This window comes from Sitophilus oryzae, unplaced genomic scaffold (assembly GCF_002938485.1).
Source record: "Sitophilus oryzae breed Bouriz unplaced genomic scaffold, Soryzae_2.0 scaffold_1625_pilon_pilon, whole genome shotgun sequence".
In the NCBI taxonomy this organism is placed as follows: domain Eukaryota; kingdom Metazoa; phylum Arthropoda; class Insecta; order Coleoptera; family Curculionidae; genus Sitophilus; species Sitophilus oryzae.
Window position 1 is genome coordinate 1,390,014 of NW_022146309.1, and position 23,124 is coordinate 1,413,137.

General features: G+C 35.0%; 1 protein-coding gene across 2 annotated transcripts in view; it reads left to right on the top strand.

The window, feature by feature from the left end:
* LOC115880489 (E3 ubiquitin-protein ligase Su(dx)) overlaps positions 1 to 22,408 on the top strand; it is a 62,237-nt gene extending 39,829 nt beyond the window's left edge. Inside the window, exons 12-13 of one of the 2 annotated variants that reach the window (XM_030897697.1) lie at positions 6,866 to 7,177; positions 21,961 to 22,306. In XM_030897697.1, coding sequence (XP_030753557.1) covers positions 6,866 to 7,177; positions 21,961 to 22,230 — 582 coding nt within the window. In that variant the 3' untranslated portion in view covers positions 22,231 to 22,306. Of the gene's footprint in view, positions 1 to 6,865; positions 7,178 to 21,960 lie in introns of both variants that reach the window. The other variant, XM_030897696.1, reaches the window with a different exon arrangement.
* The last annotated feature ends 716 nt before the right edge of the window (positions 22,409 to 23,124 follow it).

The window sequence follows — 23,124 nt, forward strand, 5'->3', positions numbered from 1 at the left end:
GATATTGTTTTGGTTAAGGATATGGCTGTAATGCTCTTTCCAGCGATTTCTGATTTGCTCTTCCTCTTTTAGAAGTTCACCGTTTTGTGCCTTGATTGGGCAGCTTACGTTCTTAGTTGGGCCGTATACTTCTTTTACAGCCTCGAAGAATTTACGAAAACGATAAAACAGTACTAACGATACTACTACTGTACGATAAAACACTACTGTACGATAAAACTAAGTACTATTAACTTTGGAAAATATGCTCTAAACAAAGATTTATAAAACTATAACGAACTAAAAGTCAACATCTTCGACCAAACCACCATAATTTCTAATGCATTTTTCATAAATTTTCCTATTTCTTAAACAAACTTTTCGTAATTCTTATCTGGAAATTTGTTCACATTCTTGCCTTATTCGAGTTTTCAATACTTCTAATGTTCGTGGACGGGTTTTATAAACTTTATTTTTGATAGTTCCCCACAGAAAGAAATCCAGAGGTGTGATGTCTGGAAACCTAGAGGGCCATTGGCCATTTATCTTGAAAATTTTCATTAACCCATCTTCTTACAGGTGCAGCATTATGGATCGGAAACTCATTTTATTCGTTTGTATTAACAAACTTAAAAAACAATTTTTTAAAGTAGGTAAACAAAATAAATTGAAAATATTTAGTTTTTTGTATCTTAATTATTATGGAAGCTATTAGAAAACTTAAATCGATTATGAATTGATAATTGGTTATTGATAATAATCCAGTTGTTTATCCAGTGGCGTCGTAAGTACTTAAAAAAATAATAATAAAAATAAAAATGTCTTATTTTAATAACACACCCTGTATCAATATTTATCAAAATTAGAACTTAAGTATCTTGGGTAAGGAGGATTCTATATAATTTATCAGATTTGAAATAAATACTGTCCTAAGGGTAGTTTACTCTTGCCTCGAAAAATATCAAACCCCATTAAAACGTACTTGGAAGAAAATTATAATAAATCAAAAGATTATTAAGATTTTAACACCCTGTAGCTACGAAATACAGCAAAATCGGACCTATGTTGATATGAAAAATAAATCTTATTTTTACCTGACGTATCACCCCACGAGAGATGTCACATGTTTTTTAAAAAACCCTGTATAAGAAAACAAAATGAAAAATTGCTTAAATCCGATGACTATCTGTTATTTTACAATAGCTATTTAGAGATAACATAACGCAACAGTTGTACTTCTAAAAAATAACAGGTACAAAATAACGATCAAATATATTTTTCCAAGGCTCCCTGATTAAAAATTAGTGTTTTTAACACAGCCATGGCACTCTAGATTGAAATTTAAAATACAATTTGTTTTTCAGCCAATATGTCCAAAGATATGATATGATATGTCATTGGATTCTCAGGGTGTCATTTTCTATCGAATAAAGTAAAAAAATACTGAGTGTGCCATTTAAAAATCAAAAGTTGTAGTCATTTCCGGTGAAAGAGGAAGTAGATTTTCGAAACAATTGAATACGTCCATCAATCCTAATTTATGGCATATAGTAACATACCAAATCTCGTTTTTTCATCTGAAAAAATAAAAAAGTTATAGCGGTGAGCCACTTTTGTGACGCACCCTGTATACATATCAATTTATCAATTGATTAGTTTGAAATACATATGGCATTAAAAAAATACCAAGTTGCAGGCAAGTCCTACTAAAGGACATCACACTGTAATCTGGGTGTTCCATTTTGGTTGAAATCATGCGGTATGTCCGTTATCAGTGAAGATAAAAGGATACCGTTTGCACAAACTGGTCCCACTTTTTTGTCAAACGGAAGATGCTGTAAACGAAATTTTAGTATGCCTCTTTATAAGTTACAGGGCCTTTTGAAAACTTTGCAATTATTGTTATTATATGACAGGTATCGAGAATGTGAAAACTGTACCTTGTAGAACTTTTTACGTAGAATACAGTGGCGTTGTCTGTTTTTCAACGAAAAAAATATTTTTGTACTTATGAGCTAAAATTATGTTTTCTCAAATCGTATGGGTCTATATCGCATTGGTCCCAATTCATTGATTTAGGAAATAGTCGTTTAAAAATTCTAATATTTTCAAAGTTGTGAGTGGGAGCACCATCTTGCTGGAAGTATATTTCACTTAAATTGGCTAAAGAAATATCATCTACAAGTGCCGGTAAGATAGATTCCAAGATTTATAAATAGCAGTAGAGTATTAAGTTCCCCTGATATACCGGGTGGTCTGAACTGTGTTCCGGAAACTTCGGCAGCATATTCTGCAGATAAAATTATGTAAAAAAGTTCGTATAAATGTATGTCCTAAAATGCTCAGTTTCGGAGATACAGGGTGTTGAAGTTTCATTTTTATTTTGATTTTTTTCCAAATAATTTCTGAAGTAACGTCAATATTTAGATGAAAATTGGTGTTTGGGATTTTTTTGACATGAGATATTTGATTTTGATGTCAATATAACTCCTATTTGTAGGGGGCGTCACCTACATGTATTTTAAATGTTTTGAAGAGTAATAACTTTTTATCCGTACTTGTATAAAACTAGTGAGTGAAAAAATATACATTTCCGTGATTCTTTACGTAAAAAATGTCTCTTGGTAAAAATCATATATATCAACATATAATTTTTGTCAATGATGTGAGCGGGAGCACCATCTTATTGAAATTTTATTCCACCGTAAATTCGACTAAAGAAATATGAAGGTGTGGCTGCCGGTATAGTGATGGGTTGTTATTTAACTATCTGTTATTTTATAACAATTATTTATAAATAACATAACGCAACCGTTACTACTTTTAAAAAATAACAGATATATAATAACGACACGTAGAGATCGGCCGCTCGTGAAAGGAAGTCGGCGCTCTGCATCACCACGAAATTCGATGCTGCTAGAAGCAATTCCAAAAACAACTAGTATGGATGGAAAACATGTTATTTCGTCAACTATCGATACAGGCGGCGAGACAACGGACAACGGAGTGGGGGATGCGCTACGCTACGGCGAACGTAGCTGCATCGGTCGATACCGTCAATGGTCGTATTTACAACAGCTTAAAAAATAATAGGATATAAAAGAAGCAGGTTTTTGAAACAGTTGCGGGCATAACGCCTGGCGGTCGGAGATAACAGGAGTGGGAAAGGAACGCTGCTGCATCGGTCGATTGTCGATGTAGGCTCGCAACGGGTTGGAGAAGCAGTCATTTTAGATATGTTGTTTTTTCAACCTGTTACAAGCATAACAGAGCGGCGGACGAGATAATCGGTGTGGGAAAGGAACGCTGCTGCATCGGTCGATTGTCGATGGAGGTTCGAAACAGATTGGGGAATAACGCATCAGTTGTTTTAGATACATTCTGTTTCAACCTGTTACGAGCATAACGGACGGAGGTCGAGATATTATGGCGCTGTATGTTTCAGTACTTACTTATTAAGTTTCAATATTTAGGTATTTTATTCTGATAAAATTTTCAGAATAATATTTTTAAGATTTTTAAAAATGTATACAGGGTGTTTTGAAAAATCTGGTCATTGATTAATCACGATCCTGCTTAAAGCCCTTGACGTAAAAGCTGATTTTTGGAAAACGGATTGACTTTAGTGTGTAGAGGTTCGATAAGAAGGGACTTTTCGAAACTCTAATTCTAAAGGTGAAACCTCTGAAATATTAGAATATTTTTTATTTAAAAACCGGGTGAGTTTTTCGAAAAACTCTTAAACACGTACCTATATTTTAATATGTTGTTTTACATATTTTAAGATTTTTTAAAAATATATACAGGGTGTTTCATAAAATATGACCATTGAGTAATCACTATTTGCTTAAACTGCTGGACGTTTAAAGCTGATTTTTTGGCAAACGGATTGACTGTGGGGTTGAGGTTCGATAAGGAGGGGTTTCTCGAATCTCAAATTCCAACAGGGTGAAAACGCCCCTCAAATATTACAATATTTGTTATTTAAAAAACGGTTAGTCTTTCGGGATAACGCCTGACAAGCATAATTTATTTTGTTTTTTTTTTTCATATTTTGAAATTTTTAAAAAAATCATACAGGGTGTTCCAAAAAGTTGAGTAATTGATTAACCACGATTCTGCTTAAACTGCTCGACGTTTAAAGCTTATTTTTGGCAAATGTGAGAAAATTTTATCCAGTTTGTATGTTAATGGAAATTCTTGTTTTGCTTTATCATCACCATTAGAAATTATTAATTCGACGCGAACGAAGTCGCGGGTACACGCTAGTTTAAGTGTAAAATTAATTCGAACTCTAGTGTGTAGTTGGTTTACTTATGAAGAATATACTATACATTTTCTTATATTGCTATTTTTTGACCGCAAATGGTAAAATCATAACTAAGAGCTTCTTGCCCGTCGAGTGAGATGCACCCTGTACACTGCTACGCAATTCAGGATCTACGCGGATCGAGGGGCAGGGCGTAGGTATATACTATAGACGAGTGGCCGAGTAGGTATATAGTACGAGTGGTATATACTATAGACAATTTTGGCTTTTTTTATATCGCAATTTGTAAACAGCGCTTATTTGTAAATAACCACCGTTTTTTAGAGAGGTATTTTAGATAACAATCGATATTTAGAAATGTTTTGACACCCTGGAAATACTACCACCGAGCACGTCATTGTTGCAACTTGCAACTGCGTTAATACGCCTGGCAATGACCGTCTCATACTCTTTCAGATATTTAGCAGTAAAATAAAGAAACCTGTTATTTTTAAGCTGTTATTTTAAGCTGTTTTTTATAAATAACTATAACAGTTTCAACTGTTATCTAAAAATAACAGTTTTGCCCATCACTATGCCGGTAAGATAGATTCCAATATTTACAAATAGCAGTAGAGTATTAAGTTCCAAATATACCAGGTGGTCCGATTTTGTTCCGGAAACTTCAGCAGCATATTCTGCATAAAAAATATGTCAAAAGTTCGTATAAATGTATGTCCTAAAATGCTTAGTTTCGGAACATGCAGGATGTTTTAAAGTTTCATTTTATTTCGATTTTTTCCAAATAATTTCTGAAGTAACGTCAATATTGCAGCTGGATGAAAATTGGTGTCTGGGATTTTTTGACATGAGAAACTTGCTATTCTTGAGTTTCAGGGAGGTAGAACTCCTGAGAGAAGTGGGCGTGGTAATCCCATAAAACTGGTAGTTTCCCGTATTCTTGAAAATATTGTGGGAGGGAGTAAGGAAACTGGGGAGATGCTAGGGAGTTAAAAGTTCTCTTACTATAAAAGCGAGGGAGAGCCAACTTACCGTATTTATTTACGATGTTTTTTGTTTACTCGGCTGTTACAGACTTAATATGTTGTGAGAGAGTAATAACTTCTTTGTCCGTGTGTAAAAAATGTTTACATTTCCGTGATTCTTTACGTAAAAATGTCTTGGTAAAATCGTAAATGAGCAGTTGTCAAGATATTTCGAATGGGAACAGTCAATACACATCATTTAACAAAAATAAAATAGAACATATAATTTATAATTATTAATAAACATATAATTTATGTCAATGATGACAGGTATTGACAATTTTGATTCCAAATATCTCAAGAACAATTGAAGGGGGTGGCTGCAATAACCAGGTAGCTCCATTTTAAGAAACTTATTAATGTCCTTAATTTGAAAATAATACGTCTCTGAATAAAGTTTCTGTATTGACTAAAGTGCAAGACAAACAAAAACCCTTTTGTTAATCTTAAACTGAGGCACAAAGACTTGGGACACAAACAAATCAACCTTTATTTGCTATCAAATGGAATTATTACGTTTTAAAGAACAATGGAACTATTCTTTAAAGATGTACGCAAGTAAAATCTCATTTTCCAAGTAAAAAAGTGGAGCTGCCATGGAATATTAAGCAGCTGACTTTCAATTATTTGCTGCGATTTATTACCAAGAGACTTTTTTTATGTCAAAAACGTTGTAAATGTATATTTTTATACTCAGTAGTTTTATACAGGTACGGAAGAATACGCTATTACTCTTTCAAACCATTGAAAAATATGTCCCAGGACGCCCCAGGGAGTAGGAGTCATATTCATCACGTCACAATTAAATTTCTGATATCAAAAAACTCTCTCCCAGACACCTATTTTCATCTAAATATTGACGTTACTTCAGAAATTATTTGGAAAAAATCAAAATAAAAATTAAACTTCAACGAAACGAGCATTTTAGGACATACATTTATACGAACTTTTTTATTTATTTTTATCTGCAGAATATGTTGCCGAAGTTTCCGGAATACAGTTCAGACCACCCTGTATAAAGAGTTTATTAGTGATTCCCAAAATAAAATAAGAGACAGGTAGTAGTATACTTTTTATAATTCTTTTGCTTCTTTTATTATCAACCTCGGACCTACTAATAAAAATAAAATACTTTAGTGAAAACGTTAAAATATAGCAGTAAATAGTGAAAATAAATATAGAGTGATATATATTTTTGAGAAGCTCATAGCAAGTCAGATCATATGATTTATAAAAAAATAATATTAACTATATAATAATTAATAAACAAAACACCACACTACGCTACAAATTCTTCGAAATGGTTCTACAATAAACAGTTTTCACCTACTCGATATCTTTCACAATATCAGAGATACGGGGGTGTTCTATATTGCAAAACTTTCAAAAAAACCTTCTAGCTCAGAAACGAAGGAGGCTATGAAAATTTTGTTTACAGCATCTTCCGTTTGACAAAAAAGCGGGACAGGTTTGTGCAAACAGCATCCTTCTATCTTCACTAATAAAGGAGGTACCGTATGATTTTAGCTAAAATGGGACACCCAATACTGACATTTAAGAATTGTTTTAACGCATATCCTATATCTATTAGGTGCTAGGGCAAGTAGTCCATCATGAATTAAAGAAAAATGGCGATTCGGAAAAAGTAACACAGGAGAATAAGGAAGAGTATTTGACTCTGATGACAAATTGGCGCATGACTAGAGGAATAGAACAGCAAACTCAAGCATTTTTAGATGGATTCAATGAAGTTGTGCCAATTGAATGGTTGAAATATTTTGATGAGAGGGAACTGGAGCTTTTGCTTTGTGGAATGCAAGAGATCGACATTGATGACTGGCAAAAGCATACAATTTATAGGCATTATACTAGAAATAGTAAACCAGTAGTTTGGTTTTGGCAAGTAAGTATTCATTTGATTGATACTAACTTGAAAGATATTACCCAATTTTTCTTTAAAGTTCTTTGCGGCTTCGATCTCTAGTGCTGTATATGTACTTTGAATAAAAAGATTAAGGAAGTGCCCTAGGGTGGGGATAGTTGACAGTTCTGTTTGATGATTCATTTGACACATTTGAAATTGATTAGAAATTTTGTGGATTTGCCAATCTTTACTGAGCTTGTTTTCTGTTATTTATTATTTATTCTACTACTGATAGTTGTTTAAAGGTAGTAAATCTTGAAGGAAATTTTTGTGGCAGAACTTAAATTAACAGTGACACTATTGCGATTTATCGAAAAAGACTATAAAATAGTTGGTTGTGTAGCGAGCAGTAGATCTCGGTCAAAAATCGAGGGAAATAATGGAATAACTTTTCGCTAGAATGACTATATAATATACATATTATATACAGGGTTGTTCACCACATACGACACGGAGTATTGTAGCTAAACGATTAGATTTTTACAAATTGTAAGTTTTGGGTTTGTTGAAGGTCTATTAGAGCTACAATTTAAAAATATTTTTACAAGATACAGTGTCCCAAATAAGTAAAAAATATTATAGTTGTATTTTTTTAAATGGAACACCCTGTATATTATTCTATTTTTGGATTCTACGATTGAAATAAAGGTAAATTTTATTAAGGTTTATCACACTGTCTATCACACTATTAAACCTTACCGTTTTTGAAATATTTTCAATTTTATGAAATTGCAGTAAAAATTTTAAGGCTTTATTTCTCCTAGGGTATCAAAGTTTTTAATACTAAATATTTACTGAAGATTATTTATTGATCAGATATTGTGTTGCAATAATAAAAATTTTACTACCTTATACAGAGTGTCCAAAAATTTATATTAAATAATTACTAGCTTTAAACGGCAATAACTTGTTTCATTTAAATGGAACACCCTATATGTTTTACGTGAATCAGATGCACAATGTAATTGTCTATCGAATTGTATTATACCATTTTTTACCCATCTTTTCAAGTTTTCGTAGAAATTGCATTTTGTTATAATTTAGACCTCATTTATCACTATACCCATGGAATATTGACATTTCAGATTTTTTTATAGCACCATAATATGTACAAAATGTACAGGTGGTAAATATTGCATGCCCATTGGCATACAAAAAAACTAAAATTAAACTAACTTTAAATCTTTGTAAAAGAGTATACCCATTAAATATACCACCATTATTTCCTACCAAAAACACCAAAAATTAGTTAATTACATACTTTTAAATTGTTTTAATTAATAAATTATTCTAAATAAATGTGGATTTGGCTCAGAAATCAATATAATAATAAGTTATGAAAATGAATGTCTCTGTTTTTATAAATAAGCATTCGTCAATAAATGAAATAAAATCTATAAGGTGTTACTTTTTACCACACTGTGTAATACACACACAAAATTCAGTTTTTTTGTATATGGAACAATTATTACTACAACGTAAACAGGCAATTAATGTAGTTTGAATACCGGGATCATATTAATTGGTCCTCTTTAACAAAAAATATTTAGACAGTTTTTTTTTATTTTTTAATTAAATAAGCGAACTATATCAACAATATTAGTATATGTACCCTTTGAAAATTTGTTACATCTTTGAAAATAAGCTAAAATGTCAATATTCCATAGGTATAGTGATAAATGAGGTCTAAACTATAAGAAAATACATTTTCTATGAAAACTTGAAGAGATGGGTAAAAAATGGAACAATACAATTTGATAGACAATTACATTATGTATCTAATTCACGTAAAGTATATAGGGTGTTTCTTTTAAATTAAACCAGTTATTGCCGTTTAAAGCTAGTAATTATTTAATAAAAAATTTTGGACACTCTGTATTAGGTCGTAAAATTTTTATTATTGCAACACAATATATGACCAATAAATAATCTTCAGTAAATATTTAGTATTAAAAACTTTTATACCCTTGGAGAAATAAAGCCTTAAATTTTTTTCTGCAATTTCATAAAATTGAGAATATTTCAAAAACGGTAAGGTTTAAGTTTGATAAACCTTAATCAAATTCACCTTTATTTCAATCGTAGAATCCAAAAATAGAATAATATACAGGCTGTTCTATTTAAAAAAATACAACTATAATATTTTTTACTTATTTGGGACACTCTGTATCTTGTAAAATATTTTTATATTGTAGCTTTAATAGTCCTTCAACGAACCCAAAACTTACAATTTGTAAAAATCTAATCGTTTAGCTACAATACTCCGTGTCGTATGTGGTGAACAACCCTGTATATAGTATAGTATATATATACAGGGTGAGTTTCCTACGATGTTCTCTATGGGTATCTCGGAAACTACTGGAGATAGAGAGTCGGTTAAATGGGGAAAGAATTGCAGTTTTGTGGGATCATAATTATGCACCTTTCAGATTTTTAAAAAAGTTCATGGCTTACTAGATATTTTGAAAAAAACAAATTACGGCTATTTTAAAAATTGTCCCTAATTCCATTATAAGCTATTTTAGACAAAAGTTTTCAGATAAAAGTTATAGATAATCACATCCTTAATGAGACTGTGTCCTCCGTTTTTTCTAAAGCCTGTCACTTTTGACATATGACACAAACATAGGTTTTTAAATGGAAACCATAGTTGGCCATGACTTCATAAAAGCGCCATTTTTAAGCTTTTTAGTGATATAAGCTATAATATCTTTTCTTCGAAAAATTACTAAACTATAGCTAAATTACTAAATAAAAATTTTAAATACATTTTCAAGTGAAGAAAAAAGCCATAGAAACAAGTTCAACTTTTCTTGCTCTTATAGAAATGTGAAGCTGTCACATCCAAACTTTATAAATTAAAATAAATAAAAATTGTAAATATGAATTTTTCAAGTGAAGAAAAGTGTGTAGATTATTGGTTCAACTTTTCTTGATCCTGTATATAGTATAGTATATATTTTTTTGTTTTCACTCTTGGCTTTAGGTCGTTGGGGTTGCAAAGATGTTTCTAGATTTTGTTCATTATTTTTTTAATTTGTGACGACGTTTCGACAGTATATGTCTTTTCAAGCCTCTTGAACGTAGATTCTTACAGAGTTAAAATTTGTTAAACTGGACAACACAATAACACATATTAATTATTGTTTTTAATTGTTTTTGGACATTACACTTTACTATAGAGCACGTACGTATTTCCTTGCAGATCGCTCTGTATAAAACACATTTATCGTTTTTTCAATCGAATTATCGATTTCAATACCCGATGTCTGTTATATAAATATATATCTGTTATATAAAACACATTTATCGTTTCAATACCCGATAGACATCGGGTATTGAAACGATAAATGTGTTTTATACAGAGCGATCTGCAAGGAAATACGTACGTGCTCTATAGTAAAGTGTAATGTCCAAAAACAATTAAAAACAATAGTTAATATGTGTTATTGTGTTGTCCAGTTTAACAAATTTTAACTCTGTAAGAATCTACGTTCAAGAGGTTTGAAAAAGACATATACTGTCGAAACGTCGTCACAAAATAAAAAAATAATGAACAAAATCTAGAAACATCTTTGCAACCCCAACGACCTAAAGCCAAGAGTGAAAACAAAAAAATATATAGTATACAGGTCAAAGAAACGAAACAAAAAAAAAGTATAGTATATATATACAGGGTGAGTTTCCTACGATGTTCTCTATGGGTATATCTCGGAAACTACTGGAGATAGAGAGTCGGTTAAATGGGGAAAGAATTGCAGTTTTGTGGGGTCATACATCAATTAAAATAAACAAAAATTGTAAATATGAATTTTTAAAATGAAGAAAATCGTGTAGATACTCGCGCATCAATAGAGTGGTTCCAACATGACTTTCATTATGACACACCACCCCCCACCCCCCATTATGACACACCACCCCCCACCCCCCATGAAAGAAATGTTAAAAATTATTTATATCATAATTATACAAATGCAGGGATAGGAAGAGGTGGACTAATTGCATGGGCCTCCTCGATCACCTGAGCTATCCATTTTAGAATTTTTTTATGCGGTATACTTAACAATAAGCTTTACAAAAGAACTTATGAATTAAGAGAGGCACTCGAAGTGGCGGTGCGAGAAAAGTTTAATTAAGTCGACCGGTCTTTCTGTGAGAATAGGTAGTAATTCAGTTTTAAAAACATGCAACTCAAAACAATGGCGGATTTTTTAAACATTTTTTAGAATAAGTTAAAGTGTATGTAGTGATATTATTTTTTTAACTTTTAGTTTGTGTAATGTAAATTGTAAAGAACAGTTTAGTAATATATTCTGACTTTTTATAAGTTATAAATCATAACAGATTAAGAATACCATGCAATCTAAGTGAAATTAGTCAAGAAAGATAAGAATTGGCTATAACTAAATTTAACTTTTCTAACATGTCTTGAAAACTGTTCTCTCAAAAACGTAACATTCACCGGTCAACGTATCCTCGAAAATGTATGGTCAAGAAAAGTTGAACCAATAATCTACACGCTTTTCTTCACTTGAAAAATTCATATTTGCAATTTTTATTTATTTTAATTTTTAAAGTTTGGATGTGACAGCTTCACATTTCTGAGAGCAATGGCGATTGAACTTGTTTCCATGGCTACCTAAGTGAAATTGTTTAAAAATGATAAGAATTGGCTATAACTCAGTAATTTTTCGAAGAAAAGATATTATAGCTTATATCACTAAAAAGCTTAAAAAATGGCGCTTTTTATGAAGTCATGGCCAACTATGGTTTCCATTTAAAAAAACCTATGTTTGTGTCATATGTCAAAAGTGACAGGCTTTAGAAAAAAACGGAGGACACAGTCTCATTAAGGATGTGATTATCTATAACTTTTATTGGAAAACTTTTTGTCTAAAATAGCTTATAATGGAATTAGGGACAATTTTTAAAATAGCCGAAATTTGTTTTTTTCAAAATATCTAGTAATCCATGAACTTTTTTAAAAATCTGAAAGGCGCATATTTATGACCCCACAAAACTGCAATTCTTTCCCCATTTAACCGACTCTCTATCTCCAGTAGTTTCCGAGATACCCATAGAGAACATCGTAGGAAACTCACCCTGTATAGTATAGTAAACCGATCATTAATGAAATTCACTTAAAATTAACTTAGAATTTTTTAGAATTTAGAATGAGTGGGAGGGGGGTTAATCACTTCGACCTTACAGATCCATTGTGTCCCCCTTTCTTGAATCATAACTCATCATACAGTCCCAGGGCTTTGACAAAAGCCAGTATCTGGGACGGTTTTATAGAGGGTAGTTCTCCATCTCCAATATCAGTCGTACCAAAATTCATGGCACGAATGGTTGTCGTCTCGGCGCACTCAGTGATGAGGTGTACTGGTGTTTCACCATCTTCCCCACAGAATCTGCATTCGCCGTTTCTTCTTAGTTTCAATCTACTGAGGTGTTCATTGAGGAGACAGTGTCCTGTTAAAAACCCCGTGACAATCCGAAGATTGTTCTTACTCAGACCCAGGAAGATCTGTGATTTTTCTTGATCATAAGCCCTCAGAAACTTCTTCGAGTGTCCTAGACCATTGCAAGATTTCCATTCCAGGTTGCGGATGGAATCTTCCAAGTTCTTGAGTTCCGCCTTGAGTTGGTTACCACTTGGAAAGCAGAACGGTTCTGGTCCAGTTAGTGGAGTGTTCGCTCCTTTCCTAGCTAGATTATTTGCTTTTTCATTGCCTTCTATCCCTTGGTGAGCAGGCACCCAGTGTAGGAGGACTTTGTTTTCTTTGCCTAATTTATTCAGCTTCTCTATGCATTCTTTGACCAATTTCGAATGGATTGATACTGAGTTGATCGCTTTTAACGCTGCTTGACTATCAGACAAGGTGGCTATTTCTTGTTTCCGATAGTTCCTATCTAAGATAAGTTGTATGCATCTTTCGATAGCGTAGATTTCTGCCTGTAGGATACTAGGGTAAGTGCCGATTGGTTCGGAGTATTTAGCTCTCGGCCCAAACACTCCGATCCCTGTTCCCGTATTGGTTTTGGAAGCATCAGTATACCAAGTTATGGTATGGTCTTTTAACTGCTGGGCAAGCGTTTCGCTCTTCCAATCCTTTTTATTGCTCAATACTACATGGAGATGTTTCTCAAAGTTGTACGTTCTTAGCATATCGTCCACTGGGAGTTGCAGGAGTGGTATTTCCTTTATGAGGGTGTTCCAAGCCCCTGATCTGACAATTCTCCCAGTACTAATTCCGTTAGTGACCATTCTAATCAATGTCGCATTGGCATATCTACCAATGACAATGTGCAGTGGTGTTAGATCTAGAATGACCTCCATTGCTGCTGTTGGACAGGTTCTCATGGCTCCTGTGATGCAAACGCATGTTAGTCTCTGGACTTTGCATAGGTTTAGCCTTGCCGTCCGTTGCTCTATTTTGTGTACCAGGCAACTGCTCCTAGTATAGTAAACCGATCATTTATGAAATTCACTTAAAATTAACTAATAATATATTTTTTCTTGCTTTTATTTACTGTTGTAGCCCCTTGTAAAATTTTTATGAAGAATGATTTTTTCTCAAAATATCAATAATAAAAAAGTTTTTCCTCTTGTAAAGATAATACGGGGATATACTGTTGGTTAGATAAATATACAGGGTGTCCCAATATTCCGTGGACATAGAACTACGTATTTTTGGAATCAAAATAAGTTCATTGGACACAATTTACCTATATACAAAAGTGCTCCGTTTGTCTGCTAGAGGGCATCAAACTTCAATAAAAAAACACATTTTTTCAGATAATGTTAAGAACCGTTATCCCGGTTTGAATGAGATTTTAGGTGTCTATGTTCTGCTATGTGCTTTAACATTTGACTTTCGCAAAAATAACGAAAAACTACGGGAAGGGTGAAAACTACTCCTACAACTACATAAATTTTAGTATAAATATTTTCCAATTCTACCGCCGGACTTTTTTTCGCAAAACGATCCTCCTAGTATTTACTACATTTGTTGTCTCTTGGAAAAAAAAAAGAGACGGCATACTTTTAAAAAAATATATATATTTTTCCGAAGCTGACTTCCAAAAAAAAATGTTTTTATCACATCAAGCTATGGAGGCGAATAAATCTATTATGCTCTAATAATCTAGTTGGAAAAAATATGAAATTTTATGTTAGTACCACCAATTATATTTGACAATAAGCTTCATAAAAAATTAATAAATTTTAAATTAATTAATGTTGGTTTGGTTTATTTTTTATTGATGCCTTCTAACGGACAAACGAAGCACTTTTGTATAAATGTAAATTATATGCAATTAACTTATTTTGACTCAAAAAATACATACTTGTTTTATGTCCACTTAATATTTGAACTTCCTGTATATTTTGCATGTCTGTTTTGGAAAAATAAATTCTCCAATTTTTTTTTTCAAAAACTATGCTATGTGGCGTTTTTTTACTAAACAATAAAACTTGAGGAATCAGCAAATTAAAAGCAGAAAATAGCCAAAAAATAAAAGAAAAACAATAATCAGCTGACACAATTTTAATACGTAGGTCACTTCTTTTGATTCTTGCTTTTACGCTGGTATCGAAATCACCATTCTGAATACGGTTCACTAACGACTATAGTAAACGCCACGAATGTTTGGGAGTGATTCATCGGTCGCTACCATGTGAACTAATCTGTTCAAGGTCACATAAAACTTAATTCCAGTGCCGTGGTGTTTCAAGTCATATAATAATCAATATATAATCTGTTGTTTTAACTGTCAAAGTCTTGTCAAAACTTATATTTGGCTTTGAATAAGAAGACTAAGGAAGGAGCATATCAAAAATCTTAGGTACCCCGCAATGGGCCTCAAATATGGCCGACTTAAATTCCGGTTTATCAGTGCCGTTCTAATTTTATTTAAAAAATGTAAAACTATGATGTAGGGTAGACGTGGGGTAAACTCAATAATTTGTTATTTTATTTTACGTTGTGAATAAATGTTGGTAGTTATTAAAATTGTTATAAAAATATATAATTCTAATAAAAATAGATACGTTATAATAAGTATTTATTAACACAAACATCCGATACGCTACTGAAACAGGTAAGTCAAATTAACGTATCAAAATTCTTTGACATCTGATCTTTGACAAGTAGTAAATAAAAGCTAAAATGCAAGAAAAATATATAATTTAGTTAATTTAAGTGAATTTCATAAATGATCGGTTTACTACACGTATGTATTGTTACGGATTCCGTGGGTCCACTATTTAAACTCACGATAAAATACTTAACGAATTTATTTGTTTCACTCTGTACACACAACTTATACTATTTACAACACAACTTATGCAACTACTATTACTCTAACGGTATTTCGCGGTATTATCAAACTTCAGACTATCTTCAGACTTCAGACTTCAAACTTGTCCAACTGTCAAAGCGCGGGCCTTATATACCCCCTGGCGGTTGTTTCTAGATTTTTCTAAAGAATTCTATAATTTTCTTTACTTTCTGGCGAATGCGCCAGGTTCCTCAATGCACGTTGCGATTTTTTAGCAGTATGCAGTTATGCAACCAGTAATACACCTTGACATTGCCCCTTCTCAAATTTGATCGTCCCGATCAAGGTTTCCCTGTCTGGTATCTCTCAATCGATCCAGATGAACTACTTTCATCTTACTTCTAGGGCTGCGTTGAATCCGGTACACAACATCATTTATCCTCTTGATGACTGTATAAGGACCTTCCCATGCTGGAGTTAACTTTGGGGACCTCCCTTTCTTGCGCTGTGGGTTATATAACCATACCATATCGTCCTGTTGAAATCCCGTAGAATTAGCTCTGAGGTCGTAACGAGCTTTCATCCGGTCACTGGCTAGCGTAATCTTACTTCTCACGGCCTTATGAATTCCCAATAACCTTTCCTTCAGTTCATCCGCGTAGTCCTCTACGTTCGTGGTGCTGTCGTCTGGTGATCCGAACACCAAGTCACAAGGCAACCGTAATTCTCGACCAAATAAAATCTTCGATGGTGAAAGTCCGGTGGTGTTGTGAACTGCACTTCTATATGCCATTAGGAATAGTGGTATATGCTGATCCCAATCTCTTTGATGTTCATCCACCATTTTCGAGAGATGTTCTTCAATGGTCTTATTGAATCTCTCGACCATCCCATCAGACTGCGGATGTAAAGCTGTTGTCCTAGTCTTGTGAATACCAAGCAGATCACACATCTTCTGGAACAGTCTTGACTCGAAGTTCCTTCCTTGGTCAGTGTGAAGCTCTAAAGGAATTCCAAATCTACTGAAGACATTATGACTAATACTTCAGCTACAGTCGATGCTTCTTGGTTTGGAATGGCAAAAACTTCTGGCCATTTACTGAAATAATCCATCGCCACTAAAACGTACTTGTTGCCCTTGTGCGTTTCAGGGAATGGGCCTGCAATGTCAACAGCGATTCTTTCGAATGGCAGTCCAACGTTATATTGTTTCATTTTTCCCCTAGATCGAGTGCTTGGTCCTTGGCTGGCTGCACAAATTTTACATTGTCGACACCATTTCTTGACATCTTCGCAATAATCCACCCAGTAAAAGCGATCTCTCAGCTTGCTCAAGGTCTTGTTTACCCCAAGATGGGCTCCAGTTTTACCACCGTGAATTTCTTCCAATACCTGGGTAACTTTCTTCCTTGGTACCAGTAACTGAGTTGTTACTGTGCTGCCATCCGCACTTTCCCATGTGCGCTTTAACAATCCATTCTCAATAACCAGTGAATTCCACTGAGCCCAGAGAGCTTTGAAAACGAGCCCTCTGTCCGCAATATCCTGCCACGGTGGTCTCTCGCCGTTACCTTCCTTGAGCCGTAGTATTGCCCCGATGTCTGGATCTTCCATTTGGTCTTTCCTCAATTGTGTCGTCGTCCACTTTTCATCGGTTCCAAGCTTAAAACTCCTTATCATAACAGTGCCTTCGCGTTGTTCCGTTTCAGGGTCTTCTGGATAAACCGTCTGCGTTACCATGCATCTTTCCAGCACGATGTTGGATGGTAAAGTGATACTGCTGGAGCTTCTCGAGCCATCGTGTTATTTGACCTTCAGGTTGTTTCATCTCCATAAGCCACTTGAGAGCCGCATGATCTGTCCTAATTAAAAATTCTTGGCCATACAGATATTTATGGAAATGATCAACTGCTTTTACAATTGCTAGCAGCTCCTTCCGGGTAACGCAGTAATTCCTTTCTGGTTTAGATAGAACTCGACTGTAATATTCTATCACTCGTTCTTCGCCATGTTGCACTTGTGATAGCACTGCACCGATGCCGATGTTGCTGGCGTCGGTATCCAGGATATACCTCCCTTGTTATTGTGGGTAGGCTAAAATAGGACTTGAACATAAAGCCGCCTTAAGTCTTCCAAAGGCTACATCACAATCGGTGTTCCATTCGTAGCCGACTTCATCACCTGTAAGTTTATGTAAAGGTGCAGCTATGTTGGCAAATCCCTTGACAAATCTTCTGTAATATGTGCATAAACCTAGAAAACTTCTAAGTTCATGCTTGTCGCGAGGTTTAGGCCAATCCTTGATTGCAGCGATTTTCTTCTGGTCGGTGTAAATTCCGTCTGCCGAGACTACATGACCCAAGAATTCCACTTGTCGCTGGAATAAGCTACACTTCTTCGGGTTCAAGTACAGGTGAGCATTCCGTATGCGACCGAAGACTTCTTCTAAATTTCGCAAATGCTCCTCAAAAGTTCTTCCCATAACCAATACATCGTCGAGGTAAACCAAGCAAGTTAATCCTCTTAACACCACCTCCATGAGACGTTCGAAAGTGGCTGGAGCATTGCATAACCCAAACGGCATGACCTTGAATTGGTATAGTCCGTTTCCTGTAGAAAAAGCCGTCTTTTCTTTGTTTTCCTCGTCCAGGCCAACTTGCCAGTATCCACTCTTTAAGTCGAGAGTGGAGAACCAGCACGAACCTGCCAGTGTGGTTAACGTGTCGTCTATACGTGGCAGTGGGTAGCTGTCCTTCTTAGTGACGTCATTGAGCTTCCTGTAGTCCACGCAGAATCGTGTACTACCATCTTTCTTCCTCACCAAAACAACAGGAGATGACCATGGACTTGATGATTCTTCGATTACTCCATCTTCTAACATCTTATCTACCATGGTCTCCATTTCTTGTTGTTTGGAAAGGGGCACCCTTCTAGGACGTTGTCGAATCGGCTGAGCATGACCAGTATTAATCCGGTGCTTCACAAAATCCGTTCTTCCACTGTTGTTCTTCTCAAAAATACTGCCATGCTTTAGCAGGAACTGCTTAGCCTTCTGTTTCTCCTCAGATGTTAGGTGATCCCATGGCTGCTCTAGATGTTTTAGTGTTTCTTTGGATGCCATTTGTGTAACAGCTGACGGCACTTCATCACATCGGGTGACACTTCTTACAGGTTCGCAGATGGCTATCTTGTCACCTTTTTGAATCTTGACACAATTCGGGAAAACATTCGCAATTCTGATCGGTATATTCTTGTCGGTGTTCACCAATGACTTTCCTACTAAGTACCTATCTTGTTTCTTGTCGCCACTTTGTACCAGTCCAACACAGCACCCAGCGATCTTCTCGGTATTACCAGGTATCACCACAGTTTCCGCTAATCTTACATCCATTCTGCCTGGTCCCTCGTCTGGAGATAACATGAACTCTTCATTTCCAATATTTAAGATATTTCTCTGGTGATCGAACGAAAATCCATGTTGACGAATCACATCCATGCCCAAGATGAAGTCATCTTCAATATCTGCCACTAAGACGCTATGCTGGAACTTCAAATTTCCTAACTTCAGTTCGACGATAGCCTCTCCCCGTACAACGGCTATTTCCCCCGTGACTGTACGTAAACACACTCTTCTTCTCAGAGGTATCAGCTTCAACCCTTGCACTGAGTTAGCCCGTACCAACGATACCATAGCGCCAGTGTCCACAGTCATTCGAATTCCCTTTCCATTGACTTTCCCGTCGATCACCAAACTGTCAGCGGTTCTTCCTAGACTTCTAATGGAAAAAATCCTGGGGGCTCTGTTCTCCCCAGTCAATACTCGCCCCTTAGTATTGACTGATTTTAGTTTTCCTGGTGCCTACGTTCTCTGGATGGTGAACGGGATCGCATTTGAACGCGGCAATCCCGTTTAATGTGGCCATTCCTGCCACATCTAAAGCACCTTATGTCCTGGGATCTTCTATGGTTCTCTGTCTGGGTGTTGTTGCTACCCTTGTTCACTAGTAACTCACATTGTTTACTAAACATCTCCTCCAAACGTATGTGAGAACTTCCGGGCTGTTCCTCGACCGTTACCGATCTTATCTTCGGTCTAGGGATGGCGCTAAAAAGCAGCTTCAATTTCTAGCGCCCTGACCAGTGCTTCGCTGCTGGTAGAAAATCGGGATATTTGCAGCGCCCTCTGCAGTTCGTTGTCCCTCAGTCCGCTGATAAAACACTGAGCAGCGAGTTCCTCCCTAAATCCTTCCGGTGCTTCTGGATATGCCAGGTGTACCAGCCGACGTAAGTCTGCTTCAAATTCCTGCAGACTCTCTCCGGACCTCTGCAGGCGTGTCTTGATCTGGGCCTGGTAAAGTTGACGTCGATGTTGGTCGCCATATCTTCTGTCCAGTGCAGCAATCAAAGTTTGGTATTCCTGTTGTTGGGCTGCAGGAATAGTTCGCAACAGTTCCAGGGCAGGGCCACGCAGCGCGATTACAAGTGCTGCTGCTTTCTCTTGGTCAGTCCATCCATTGGCAGCAGCCGCTGCTTCAAACTGGCGGTGGTACATCGTCCAGGTGGTCTGTCCATCATAGGTCGGGGCCTTGAGGTTCGCAGTTCCATGAACGCCAGGTGTCCTTACTTGTACCTTGGTCTTCTGTAGGTCCATCTCTAATTTTTCTATCTTCTGCTGAAGGCGCTCCTCCAGATCTTCTACAGCTTCTGGGAAGTGGTTCTGTTGTTCCTGGCAACGTACTTCCAACATTGATTGTTGCTTTTTTTCCATTTTTTCAAAACTTTTCTTGATACGGTCCTGCTCTTCAACTTTTTCTTCTTGTCGACGCACTTCAAAACCTTTTGTAAAATTTTCTCGAGCCGGTCCTGTTCCTCTTGTCTTTCTTTCTGATAACGCGCCTCTAAGCCTTCCAGAATTTTCCCAAGCCGGTCCTGTTCTTCTTGTTTTTCTTGTTGTCGTTGTAATTTTTCCTCTTCCTTATCTTTACGTAGTCTTTCTTGTTCTTCTTGTTTTTCTTGTTGTCGTTGAATTTTCAAATCTTCAAAAATTTTCTCAAGCCGGTCCTGTTCTTCAGCTTTCTCTCTTCTCATATTCTCCATAAAATCGCCCAATAATTTGCTTGCTTCTTCCATTTTCTTCGCTTGCTCCCTTGTACCAACCATAAAAATACTCTAATTCGGTCTAAAAATCTTCCAATCCACTTAATTTCTTCTTAAAATCCTCTTGAATCCCACTTCTGACACCAATTGTTACGGATTCCGTGGGTCCACTATTTAAACTCACGATAAAATACTTAACGAATTTATTTGTTTCACTCTGTACACACAACTTATACTATTTACAACACAACTTATGCAACTACTATTACTCTAACGGTATTTCGCGGTATTATCAAACTTCAGACTATCTTCAGACTTTAAACTTCAAACTTGTCCAACTGTCAAAGCGCGGGCCTTATATACCCCCTGGCGGTTGTTTCTAGATTTTTCTAAAGAATTCTATAATTTTCTTTACTTTCTGGCGAATGCGCCAAGTTCCTCAAGGCACGTTGCGATTTTTTAGCAGTATGCAGTTATGCAACCAGTAATACACCTTGACAGTATATTATATAGTCACTTACTAGCGAATAGTTGTTCCATTATTTCACTCAATTTTTGCCGAGATCTACCGCACGCTACACAACCAACTATTTTAGAGTCTTTTTCGATAAATTGCGATAGTGTCACTGTTAATTTAAGTTCTGCCACAATTTCCATCTAGATTTACTACCTTTATACAACTATCAGTAGTAGAATAAATAATAAATAACATAAAATAAGCTCCGTAAAGACTGACAAATCCACAAAATTTCAAATCAAATTCAAATGTGTCAAATGAATCGTCAAACAGAACTGTCAAGGATCCCCACCCTAGAGTGCTTTTTCCGCCCACCATGCATGAATACATGGATAGCATTATGCTCCTTCCTTAGTCTTCTTATTCAAAGATATTTGGTTATAAATATAAACTGAAATGCCCCATTGGTCGCACTGCAAGCACACCAATGGACTGACGCACAAAAACGAATCAATCAAAGAAACGCGATATAGTATCGTCTTTGTCATTCACGCTAACATTTTAGAATAAGTAGGAGGACCGCAGACAGATGATTAAACCGGGCTTTTAAAAACCTACGCCTGCGATAAAAATTTACGTTTTAAATGTAAAAATGATAGCGCGCGTGTCGATTCTAACCTCATCAAGCGATGAATCACTCCCAAACATTCGTGGCGTTTACTATACAATTTTGGATGGAACGCATTTTCTCCACTGCGCATAAGCGTAACCGGACCAACAGTGGTTCCCTGTTTTGTTGGATCAAACATAATAACAACGAAACTATTAAAATACTTACTAAGCTAAAATCATAAAAATAAGCATGTGTTCAGTCAAGTTTCCTTCCTTTTATTCAATTCAATAATTAATTATTTGCTTCCAGTTTGTGAAACAGTCCGATAACGAGAAAAGGACACGACTTCTACAGTTTGTCACCGGCACTTGTCGTGTTCCAGTGGGTGGTTTCGCCGAATTGATGGGCTCCAACGGACCACAGAGGTTTTGTATCGAAAAAGTAGGAAAAGAGTCATGGTTACCTAGGTCACACACATGTTTCAATAGATTAGACTTGCCACCCTATAAAAGTTATGAGCAACTAGTAGAAAAATTAACTTACGCAATTGAAGAAACTGACACTTTTGGGCAAGAATAAGGGCCTTGTATTTTATTCTAAAAATGTTGCTAGTAAAATTTGAAATGTTAAGGGATAACCTACGATACAATTATTTTACCACTATAAAGAACCTAAAACATTCTTTGAATTTGTGTATATTTAAAACATCGTAAAATGTATATATTTTTATCTTTTAATAGAAATATATTGTTAACTGTTATATTAAAATTATATTTTTTAATATTAAAAATTTACTTAATATTTTTTTCAATCAAATCAAGAAATGCTGATTTATTTATCTTCTTTTCAATTTGTTTTTATTTTATTTTATGGTTTAATAAATATTAGGGGGTGTTTCAAAAAGTTCGCAACAGATGGATATTGTTCTTTTATGGAGTAATTGGACAAGAGATTTAGGCATAATTGGAAAAAAGATTAGATTTTTTTTAAATTATTATATATTCTATAGTTAAAATCTCAACAACTTTTCTCTTTGATTTTTTTTCCATATTTTATAAAATTAAGTATAAACTTTTTATGAATAACTCAGTAATAAAAAAATCTCATTTGATGTGAACTTTTTGTTATTGCCTTTATAACATGCCATGTAATTATGAGTAATCTTTATCGTCAAGCATTTTACAGACATAAATTTTGAACAAATTCCGATTTTTTATTATAAAATGACTTTGATGATCAAACAAATGTCACTCAGTTCGTTTTAAATTGATATAAATTATCTCCGTTAAATACCATAAAGTAAAAAAAACGTCATAGTTGACTAGGAAGAGAAGATCACTGTTATTTTTAAATTAGATGGCGAATATTATCCATTGTCATTTCCAAACCAGTCTGGATGCAGTTTTTTTTTTCTAAATATAAAATTATTTTAAATTTCTATCTACTCAAAAACCAGTTATTGCATTTAGTTAA